Source organism: Micromys minutus, assembly GCF_963924665.1.
Source record: "Micromys minutus genome assembly, chromosome: 21".
Taxonomy (NCBI): Eukaryota; Metazoa; Chordata; class Mammalia; order Rodentia; family Muridae; genus Micromys; species Micromys minutus.
In genome coordinates, this window is record NC_137956.1 from 13640669 (window position 1) to 13653120 (window position 12452).

At 41.3% G+C, this 12452-nt stretch overlaps 1 protein-coding gene across 1 annotated transcript in view; it reads right to left on the minus strand.

The window, feature by feature from the left end:
- Positions 1-4374: 4374 nt before the first annotated feature.
- Positions 4375-12452, minus strand: part of IMPG1 (interphotoreceptor matrix proteoglycan 1) — a gene marked incomplete at both ends in the record, with an annotated part of 144678 nt that continues 136600 nt past the window's right edge. Inside the window, 3 exons of the mRNA XM_080934311.1 lie at positions 4375-4452; positions 6310-6367; positions 10856-11051. Of these exons, the coding sequence (XP_080790437.1) occupies positions 4375-4452; positions 6310-6367; positions 10856-11051 (332 nt within the window). The remainder of the gene's footprint in view (positions 4453-6309; positions 6368-10855; positions 11052-12452) is intronic.

Here is a 12452-nt window from a genome sequence, read left to right on the forward strand (position 1 = left end):
AGTGTTTTGTAGGTTGAGATCCACAAAGGCTAAGAAGCAAAAACTCGAGGCATCCCAATCAAATAACTCTTATTTTAATCAGACATTTGAAATTATAAGTTTAAGCCTATATACCACATAGGAAGAACTAATTTCTCTAACGTTTATCAGCTCCAGCTCCTTCCACTACAATGGGTGTACATTTTAATAGACCACAATAGCAACAACAACACGATAGCAAGTGTCTCCATGTTAAATTCAGCTGTGACACAGTGGTCAGCGCCAGCAGTTAGACATGTGTTAGTAGGGAGATATGCGCTCAGCAAGAACAGGGATTTCTAGAGGCCTGCTGTGTTCCAAAAATATTCAGCCCCTTCACTGTCATGGAGACCGCCCGTGCACAGGTGTATGAGAAAAAGCAAGATAAATGAGCATTAGCGTGCCCCAAAGGTGACTAGCGTGCCCTATAGGTGACTAGGGAGCCAGGGTCTCACCCTGGCATGTAAAAAGCCTTAGCAGGCCAGTGAACCCTTTGGTTTCACAAGAAAACTGCTTAGAGCGAAACTAGGAGTTGCTTGTGAGATATAGATAATAGAACTCATAAGCGAAATAATAATAATGATAATGATAATAGCTTTTTTTTCTGTGCTGGGGATTAAACCCAGGGCTTCATACAGGTGAAGCACCACACAGGCCCCTCCCTAGCCTTAGTTGGATAGTTTTGGAAGAGAGTTTTACTCACAGGTTACTAAAATGGTTCTCAGGGGATTCATATATAGACCTTTGGATTTTTGTTTTTTGCTTTTTGTTATTGTCTTAAATGGCTTTTAAGTACTCGATTTAGCAGAATAATTATTGAACGAATCAGTCAGTTAATAGTAAGTTAACCACAATCTTACTTCTTTGTATGAAAAAAGTTGTAGCAAGCTAGGAAGGTCAAGCAGTTTGCTGCCAGACCATGAAAAAAATGAAAATGCCTTCACTTCAGCTGTGGAGCAAAAGCAATGTTTGTCTGCTCTCAGGTCCCTGGAGACTTACAGAGGGTTGCTTCTGTGCTTTTCTGTTTGTCCTTAACACTGGTAAATACACATTAAGCTTTAATTGCTTCTAGAAGATACACTAACAGTGGGGGGGGAGGGCGGAGGACATTGAACACTGAGGATGGGGGGGGGCGGAGGACGTTGAACACCGAGGATGAGGATGAGGCGTGGGAACACTGATTACCATGATGAGACAAGAGCATTAGTGGAAGAGGAGGGAGATTATGCATCCCCTGAAAACCGCATCTCAGTGGGGGAGACACTCAGACACCCTAGACAACCAACACTCTTAGGTCCCTGGGTTTTAGGATGTATTTGCTACAGCTTAGGAGTAGAAATTAAGGTTAGTATAGTTGAATGGTGAGTCACCTAGCATGTAGATCTTAGCATTTAAGAATGGTGCAGTGGAACTGGAGGCACCCAGGAAAGAACTTGGCATCTTTTATACGAGCCACATGCAAGGGCCAGTTGAGAGTCTGCCTGTGTCAAGGCCGCATCTTTTGACAATTTGGTCCAATCAAATTAGCATCTTCCTTCCCCAGCACTAACTTATGGATGAAGTAACTTTGATTCTTGGAAGTATTCCAGGAGATAGTCAGGAAAAATTAATGCACATTGAAAACTGCACAATCCTTAATCTTAATTTTTCATCAATATAGAAACTCAACGTCAAACTACAAAAACTATAAACATCTCATTTTTGGAAATTTTTCTCTTTGTAATTGCTAATTTTTATTCATTTCATGAGAAGTGTGTGTCTAGTACTTTCTAAAATACTGATGTTCTGGAAATTTAAATAAACTGCCTTGTAGAACATGGTTGTGTATTGTGTGCTTTCACTACAGGGTGAGAACTGTCACATGGCTGGTAGATTTCAGGTGGGGCGTGTTGAGGGCAAACTGTGTGCTGGGTGGCTACATGGAGAGGCAGGCATTCTGGGGGACTGGAAATTCCTGAATCCCAACCAAACATTTGTATGTAATCTCCAAGCAGGGACTAGACAGGGTTGTGTGTGAGCCACTAAACCCATTTATTGGAAGCAAACTGATCTTGTATGTCTCAGCCCAGACCCTGACTAATTTGTGAGAAGAGAAAGTTCATAAAACCTGGTGACCCAAAGAAGACTCTTGTCTAAGGTTTGAACACCAGTCTAGAAAATTTGCTCTGTGAAGAATTTCGAATTTTCCACATTCCTGGTAGGTTTCTGCGAGCAGAAGGATACTATTATCTTCCTGGACTGCTTTTCTTTGGATGCCAAAACATGGATGATGAAGAAGCATTTAACCTAAATCGAGACCCCTTCTCACATTTGTTACAGAATGATTTACCTACTTAACTTCTCTATAAAAGTCTGTTCTGCATTGCTTAGCATTGGACTATAGTGTGGATGAGCGACGGGAAGGAAGGGTTCTCTCTCCTTAGGTCATCATTTCACTTGCTTGTGATTCACCTGTCATGCTTTTAGCAATTCAGTCCCATCTGGGGTGTTCCAGGGATATGGGATGGGGTCGGTGAGTCTATCCTTGCAACCATTCACTCTGTGACCTTGTCACCATATACCAATGTATTCCTTATTCCAGTTATAGAGCTTCCTTGGTGGGGAGCCCGGAGGAGGAATGGGGATTCAAGCTCCTTGTTTGAGATACCAACGGGAAGTGATTTAAAGTCTTGTATCTCTTCTCTATGTGAGAATACCACTTTTCAAAATACTGTCTATGAGGAAATATTTTGATTTTGGTCTGGTAGCTTTCTTGTTAAATATTGGTACTAATATTTACTATTTTATTGTCATAGCAGCATTACAATAACCCGTTTTATTTGCTTATTAAATTCATAAAATGACTGGTAAAATATAGATACACTTTATCATAAATCCATGAATATAGTACTTATAAATTTTTAAACTTAAAATTTTGCCCCAAATATATTTGATAGTTGGATTTGAAGAGGTGCAGAGATAGGAATTTCCCATCAAGTAGCACCTTAAATTGCTGAACTGTATGTATTTCATTGGTACCAATATAGATACATACAGGGCAGTGTGATGGCACGATTCATCTGGAGGAAAACGGCACATCATGTCCTGTTGTCCAGCTTCTCACTGACATAGTGTTTTCCTTCAAACTCTTCCTTTAGGGTAGCAACAAGAAGAGTAAGATTTTCCCATGATGCGTGTATCTGATGTGATGTAAGCCTTGGTGTTTTTTTTTTTTTTTTTTTTTTTTGAAGACCAACTCAGAAATCATGGGCAACAAAATAATCTACTGTGTAAGCAAGAATGTCATATATAAAACTAGAATGCCTAAAAACTGGAGGGAGCTGTGGGTGAGGAGGGAAAGGGAACGCACATACACACACACAGACGGGGAGGGAGAGAGGGAGGAGGAGAAGGAGAGAGAGAGGGAGAGAGGGGGGGTTGTCTATAGTGTGGAGAATACATATACTCCTCACAGTACTTGATACTACATTCATACGCAAGAGACCTGGCCCTCACATAAGTAATCATCTTTAAAACTAAAATACTTTTAAAATTTAGATTAAAAAATTTTGTGTATATGAGTGTTTTGCCTGCCTGATCCATTTGAACTACATGGATGCCTGGTACCGACAGTAATCAATTATAAGAGGGTGTTGGATCTCCTTAAACTGGGGTTATGAGTGGCTGTGTTTACTGGTTCCTCTAGAAGAGCAACACTTGTCCTTAATCACTGAGTCATCTCTCTTGCCTGCCCTCCACCCCCAATTAAGAGATTAATTTAAAAAATAGTGTGAGTGTGTCCATTTATGGTTATGTGCATGTGGGTACAGAGACCAGAGGAGGGTGTTTGTGTTCTCTGGAGCTGGAGTTACAAGTGTATGTGAGTCACTCAGTGTGGGTGTTGGGATCTAAACCCAGGCCTTCTGGAAGAGCTGCGTATACTCTTAACCACTTAGCTATCTCTCAAGCCCAAATGACAATCTTTTGACTGTATATTCTAATGTATAAAAGAATCAGATCCCACCAATACTGTACAATCTACAAAACAAGTTGTACTTGTTGGAAATAAGCCTTCAGTAATAATTTAAAGACAGAAAAAAAGCTAACTTTTTTCTACTTGAGTACTGTCCACAAATAGTCAAATGTGTTCCAGTGATTGCTTTGATCTTTGACTAAAAAAATTTGTCCCGACCCCCCAGGCTTAACTGTCATCAAGCACGAGTGTTCTCTACACGAAGCATGTTGATTCTCAGAGTTAACTACATGCCTGTATTCAACGACCTCTTCGTTTTCAGAAGTTAACAGAATGGATACACCTTTAAGGAATAAAGTTGCCTTTCAACAGGGTTTAAAACATAATGCATATGATTCCAGCTTTTAATTTCCCTCCCAATCCTGGTCATCAAATTCTTCAAATTCTATAGCTGATAGTTCAGGTTTTCTTTTCTTGACTACCTGGAAGACAAGAGTTTTATTATAAGAGCCGTTGTTCAGAGTCAAATCAACAAGTTCTGGTCCAACTTCCCTGGTAGATGAGAATGTGGGCTTGCCACTTAGAAAACCTTTGAAAGGTCAGATGGCTTCCCTTTATTCTGAACTTCATAACCCACCGAGACTGCATCCTTCCCGTTCTTAAACCCAATGCATTTCCAGGCTAATCATCTTTTGGAGCAAATAGTCTGTACGTGAACGTGAATTTCACCATGTTTCTTCCAAGTTATAGTGAGCACCACTAATCTATTACAGCATTCTTCAAGGAACACGCGTCCTTCAGCCACCACAAAGCCCATGACCTTGGACTATCAGCACTGATATTTTTTGTTACTTATAGTCTCTCACCCTCCCCCCCTCTGTCTCACACACACACACACACACACACACACACCATGAAAAGACAAGCCTCTGGTATTTCAAGCTTTAATTGCTGCTTGCTTCATCCCGGATGAAACACGTTGTCTCTCAGTGTTAGCTCTATGCTTGGGAGGTTGACACGTTGAATACAGTTTCCCTTCAGAAGGCAAATCGTCTTTCAAAATAGCATCAAAGTTTATCAATATCAGGTCCTATATCCTGTCATCACCTCGTAGCCTGCATCTAAACCTGTCCTGCTTCCTCAGTTTTCCTGGTTTCAAAGATTCAGATGGCACATCTCGTTCCCAGTGTGCGGCTGAGTAGAGTCTTCTTCTAGTCTGACTCTTACGGTGTCCCCTGATGGTGTGGCAGTGGTAACCACCCGGGGCTCAGGCCTGAGGAATTTGTTTTATTGATTGTATCATTGAGCAATGGCTGCTTCTACCAATTGTTATTACCCAGGACTATTTATAATTAAAAACTAGGTAATTTGGGAATAAAAATGTCCAATATTTTTTCCTCAAAGTTATTTTTTTTAAAAAACTAAAGCTCTTTAGATTATATATATACCCTGACTATAGAGCACTTATTATTTTTTAAATAAAATAATCTTGGTAAGATAACTTGTTTTATAAAAGACTTTAAAGACTTTCTGAAGTTGCCCATGTTTCACAAATAATGCTGCTTCTACACACACACACACACACACACACACACACACAAGCACACACACATGCACACACACACACACAAACACACACACATGCACACACACATACACACACAAGTACACACACACAAGTACACACACATACACACACAAGCACACACAAGCACACACACATAAGCACACACACAAGCACACGCACAAGCACACACATACATACACAAGCACACACACACACACACACACACACACACAAGCACATACACACACGATTTTGGATGACTGTTATTGGAAATAAAAAGCTAAACCAGGTGTGGTGACTGGTTCCCATCACTACAGTGCCCCAGGCTGAGACAAGAGGATGTAAAGCTGATGACCAGCTTGGGCTCTGTAACCTCTTTCCAAAAGGAAAGGGAAAAAAAGAATTTAAGCATAACTTCTTTGAAATTATTTAGTGCCATGAATGTTATTACTTTAAAAATGTCAGTTTTGTAAAAACACATTTGATTAATCACATTTTTTTTTTCAAGAAAACATTGGGAATATTATAAAGTTCTTAGTCTTATTTCGTGATTTTATTATTTTATCTCCATATTTCAGTTGCTGGGTATTCAGTCTCTGTCCCTGCCTCAGGGACACCTCTTCCTGCTGGCACTCAGTTCTATGAGTCTACCAAATAAAGAACAGGTGCTTTATCTGTCCCCATTAAAAATTTAAAAGGGGGCAGATACTGAACTCTTTTTTTTCCTTCAAAATCCAAACTACTTAGACCAACAAAGAAAGGTCAATTTTACCTTATTTAGCCTTTTAACACTAGGTTCCTGAGCTTGGTTTGTAGAGTGGTCTGGTGGCCTGCAAGAAAAAAAACCAGCAGTATTATCTTCTCTTCCCCAGTAAGATAGCTAGGCTGCCGCTGTCTTGGATTTGAAATTAAGATAAATGAGAGTGTCGAGCACAGCCCTGCAGGCTCCGCCAGTGCAGTTTTTCCTCTCAGATGCTTTCTTCTGGGGCACGGGTCTCAGAGGGTAGACAGAAACTTATGGGAAAGATGGGAGGGTGAGCTCATCACACAAGGGGACAATGATTGTTCAAGCCAAGCATTGAGTTGCAACTGCTCTAAAAATGCTTGGAGCATTTTGGTCACAATGCGATTCAAGTAAAGGTTAGTCATAACTGCTGTTTACAGTTCCAGACTTTTATATTAATTATATTATATTATATTATATTATATTATATTATATTATATTATATACTTTCTCTTCATAATACACATGTCTTTACTTTATATTTTTCATGATAAAATGGGCATAATACCTGGAGTATTTTTGTCCTGTACAGGTTCCCTTACAAGTAAATATTTTTCTCAATCTTCTAAAATGTGAATATGTATTTATTTATCTTAAGTCCAGTGACAGTCAATAGCTTTGTGTAGCAGATTTTAGTAACTTTTACCCACCCTTCCCCTACCCTATCCCTCTCTGCTTTCCTCTCTGAACATATTCTATCTCTGAACAACAGTATATTTCCTCACCCTAGGTGAGGAAATCACCTTTTGAGTTTCTCTTCAGTTGTATCCCCTGCTTATCTGGGTATGAACAATAGAGAGGCTGATCTGGCCTAAATTTGTTTTGGGTACACACGGGCAAGATGGAATTGTGTCCTGTGTCACATTCTTCGGGACAGTCCTCTCATTATCATCTCATATCTATACACAATTAGATACCTGTCTAGTTAAAATCAAATGCATTATGGGATGGGACATACATGGCAGGAAAAGTAGATTATATAACCAATCTATCAATCACGATAGAGAGCCACCCACACCATGAGCCTTAGTAGCCAGCTCTTCCTTCTCTCAGACACCATAAAGTAAAGGCTCCAGGCTCCAGCCAGTGATCCCCGAGAACTCTGTCACGACGCCCTGTCAGTCTTTAGTGTTGTATTGTTCTGTAACTCACTCTGTCCAGTTACCCCGCTGCTTCTGTAATTCCCTGTGAGCTCTTATTTTCAACTTTTTTTGGGAAGAGGCCAAGAACCTAGAAGCACCTGGCCCAGAACACTGAACAGGTGTAACTATAAAACATGTTTAAAAGAAGAGAATCCAAGCCTTTCTAGAGATGCTGAAAGGATTTTCTTGAACGAGGACGATTCTGATGTACAGACCCACCAGCGGTAATAATTAGAAGCGGTGCTGCTCTGGACTACACACTGTCTGTCCTGGAAATTATTAACCTTCTAGCCGAACTCATGAGCAACACAGGATCCCAGCTGTGCTTGGACACCCCTGTCTACAGCGAGACTGGGGATCTTCTGTATTCGTCGATCTTTGGATTTCTTCTATGAATAGCATCTCTGCATTCATTACCCACTTTATCATTAGGATGTTTATCTTACCTCCTTTCTCTTCTTCTCCTTTTATTATTATTAAGTATAATAACTATCATAGTCATCAGTAGCTTGTCTATAACATAGGCTACACTTTTCTTTAATCTTACTATTTCTTAGTTTCATTTTGGACCCCCTTTCTTGCTTGTGTCTGCCAGGGAAATACTAATGTCTTTGGGAGTGGTGTCTCATTAGGGTGGCCTTTTTGATTATAGAAATTTGCTTTGCTTTATGGGTGGGGAGTCTGGAAACTGGAACTGGCCAGTTTTGAACTTGCAGCTGTCCTCCTGCCTCAGTCTCTGAAGAGCTGGGCCACCATACCTGGTTGCAAAGTCATTTCTTCAGGCTTAGGTAGCTCTGCTTTTGTAAGTGGGAGGCAGCTGTTCCACAACCCTGAGGGGCTACTTCATTTCTTTCTTGTTGAGGTGCCCTACATTCTAAAAACACTCTCTGATGTAGAAGGACCATTTTTGAAGATTGCCTTTGTTCTGCTTATAACCTATCTGGGTGTCACAAATATTTTGTGTCAGTTTGCTATTGTTCGGAGAAGCCACACATCTCTGTACTTCAGCATCTGCTGTCTCTTACACTTTCTCATTTCCAAAGAAACTTTATGAGCAGACTTTCTTTCTTTCCTTCTCTTTCTTTCTTTCTTCCTTCCTTTCTTTCTTTCTTTCTTTCTTTCTTTCTTTCTTTCTTTCTTTCTTTCCTTCTCTCTCTCTCTCTCTCTCTCTCTCTCTCTCTCTCTCTCTCTCTCTCTCTCTCTCTTCTTCCTAATAGATATTTTCTTTACTTACATTTTAAATGTTATCCCCTTTCCCAGTTTCCCCTCTGGAATCCCTCTATCCGCTCCCCCTGCCTCTATGAGAGTGTACCCCACCCACCCACTCCCTCTCATCTCCACGCCCTGGCATTCCCATACACTGGGGTATTGAGCCTTCACAGGGCCAAAGACCTCTCCATAAGCAGACTTTCAAAGCCATATGAAAATGTGTCCATGCCTAAAGTGTAATGGACATAGAGATGCCAATGGACAATCATCAGCTTCTCTTCTTGGATACCCTGTGCCACATAGTCTTAAAAACATGTTTTGTGATGGCACCTTGTGGCCTCTGTAAGCTCATGGGTGGGCTATTTCAGTCTTGTCATCCAATAAGGAAACTACATCCTAGAGAAGGAATATATTCTTACTTGATTGTGAAACTGCACTTTTAAACCATAATCTGACCCCAGAACATTGCTTCCTAGTCATGGTCAGGTAGTTATTTTAGAAGTATTGACACTTTAATGGGGGGCAGAGTGGGTATTATACAGAAGAGAAGAAATCTCTCTGTTTTCTTGCAGATGGAATCTTGGGAGGTAGATGGCCATGTGGTCTAGTGTAACATTGGGGAGTGTGGCCATTTGAGTGAGCAAGAGGGGAGTGAGGGAACCAGAACCACGTGCCAACCATCTAACATACCAACAGCGAGCATTTGGTTGTATCTGAAGGCTGTGGTTGAGAATGGCAGGCCATGCTCTTGAAAGTGGTGTATGACTAGTCTCTGTAAAAGTCCTTGAGAGCAGAGGTTGCAGACCTTTTCTGTGTGTCCCACAGTCTGAGGAGAACCTTTGTGTTTTCTGCACTAGGTCACATTTCAGTTCCTTCCCTTGCCCACCGAAGAGCTTCCCTCACCCACTGTGATTCGGGTAGGAATCACTTTAGGATGCTTACATACGGAATGAACTACTGTGATCATTAAAGATGTTCCTATACACAACACTGTGCAGATGGTTTCACTGGATGAAGTTCTTGTCGTGCACATATGAGGAACTGAGTTTGGGTCTCCAGAATCCTCGTAAGGCCGCACAGGTAACAAGTGTCTTTAATACCAGTGCTTCTCTGGTGGAGTAGAAATAAAACGGATGTCACAGAAGCTCATGTCATGCTAGCCTGGCACATGTAATAGTAAACAAACAAGTGACCCTGTCTCAAGCAAGGACAGAGGTAATGAATAACACCTAAAGTTGTCCTCTGACCTCTAAACAGATTTGGTGACACATATACCTACCTACCTCCATAATATATACATATTTAGTCTCTCTCTCTCTCACACATACACATACACACAGAGGAAGAGGGGGGAGTATAAGAGAGCGAGCTGTTTATAAAACAAGTTCACCCAGTTTCACGTTTTGTTAGAAAATTTTTACAAATTACTTCTACATGAATGTGGACACCGAGAGAACAGGCGATGGGGATGACTTACAAAGCATGCTCTCATCTAACTTTATCTGTTAGTTTTCTTATGATGAATGATGCTGTTGCTCTTGTAAACAGAATGCCCCACATTTCACGCACACACACATGTGCAACCTACCCCTGCCCCATGCAGAGTTGTTGAAGATAGTCAAACCACTCAGGTCTTTCTTGCTTCTCTCTGGGACAAGAACAAATGCTAATGACAGCCTGCACGGGGCTCCCAAGTGTGACCTTTGCAGTGCCCCAGCTGTACTTGAGTCCCGATCCCACCTCTGGTTAGAAGTAGGGAAGAGAGAGGTGAGAGGAGCATGTTTTCACGAGGCTCCCAGAGATCCTGCCGCCTGATAAACTCCAGCAACATATGATTTCCTTCACCTACAAAAAAGAGTCCTTTGTTCTTTTTTTTTTTTTTTTTTTGACACACCCCAACAACATGCACAACACTGTGATGGTATCATTCCGATGTCCCAAGTATCACTTGGGTACGTCACAATGTATTTATTCTTAATGGTGAGGGCACCTTAAAGAAGCTCTTGGCAAGCAGGATCCTGTATCAACAAAACCCTGCCTGTTCTGTACATAATTTAACATATCCAAAATAACCCTTTTTGACTGGTTGTTTAGAGGAGCACATGAATTTATCCACATGGTATTTTTCTCAGAGTATGAACAATAGATTCTTCTTGGGTCTGTGGTCTACATACTTGACCTACCTGCACGGGGCTGCTTGTCCTTGGCCGGCCTCACAAGTCTTTCCAGGGGGACAGAGGCTCAGCTGCTGATAGTCCAGGGTCCCGTGGTTCGAATGTCCCTGTGTGCAGTGACACTCTGCTTCTTCTGTCCCCTCGTTCTTTACACACTGGGCGAATTTGCCACAGTCTAGGGATTTGCAGGGATCTGTCTGATCATCTGCAGGAGACAGGGCAGATATTGATGACTGCACGGGTATCTATACTGGGACCAGCAGCAGTCAACAGTAAGAGAGCAAATGTATTTGCCACCACCCCAGTTTTGGAGTGGGCGCTACCGAACTGATTAGGCTGGAGGAAAATGAAACACACACTGTATCTTTGATAAACCAATCTAGACCAGGGCAGTAATATATTTAGTTCCAACTATAATTATGCACAGATTTTGGAACACAGCAAAGTCATCTTGAGGCCTTGTTCAGACAGATTTCCTCAGGAGGGGAATTGTAAATCTAGAGCACCTCAGGATGCTTCAGTCTGGGAGCACACTGGCCTCATCAACCTGTGCCTGCTCGCACAGAACTGACAGTGAGCCCACACCAAAGTGTCAAATGTGTAGCCATTGGATTACTGTCCTTTCTGCATTGAAAAAGTGTCCTCTTTAATCATATTACTGGGTCCATTATGTACATAGACCCGGGGCAGGCAGCCATGTGTAAAGCCACTCTTTCCTGAAATCCCAGAAAATAATTTACATGGTTAATTCTACATATGGGTCCTGCTTGTAGAGCACTATGAGTTTGAAATAAAGATGAATTTGGAGCCAAGTTAACACAGCAGGAGTGGTTTTAAACTGAGAGCCAGTGAGGTGATTTAGTGAGTCAAGTACCTGAATGCCACACTAAGATATTTAGATTTAAACACCATCACCACCACCATCACCATCACCACTACCACCACCATCACCATCACCATCACCACTACCACCACCATCACCATCACCACCACCACCAACAACAACAACCAGATACCACTTTCTCATTGCCACCTCAGTAGTCACAAGGATTTGCATGTTGCAAGCAAAAGGATCCACAGAAGATTTTTGCCCAAGGAAAGACTATGATCAGAAATCTGATTCAGAATATTCAGAATTAGAGCTTGTATGTATCTAAGTATTATGATGACTTCAGAAACCTTCTGGGCCAATATTTCCCTAGTGGGAACATTTATAGAAGTTTGATTCAGCAGAATTTGATATGCTTTATACTAAAAAGAGACATGCTGGCTAAATAAGTTTAAAGATTACTAAGTGACTATTGATGGGAATGTAAATTTGTGCAGTCATTATAGAAAATAGAGTGTTGGCAGCCTCCAATTAAAAACAGAAGTTCCAGTGACCCAGCAATACCACTATTGAGTATGTTCCTATGGTGGTCTGGATAAGAATGGCCCTGAAGGTGCAGATATTTAAATGCTTAGTCACCAGGGAGTGGATGTTTGAAAGGATTAGAAGGACTAGGAGGTGTGTCCTTGTTGGAGTAGGTGTGTCCTTGTTGGAGGAACCATGTTGCTAGGTGAGTTTTGAAGTTTCACAAATCCCATACTAAGCCCAGTGTCTCTC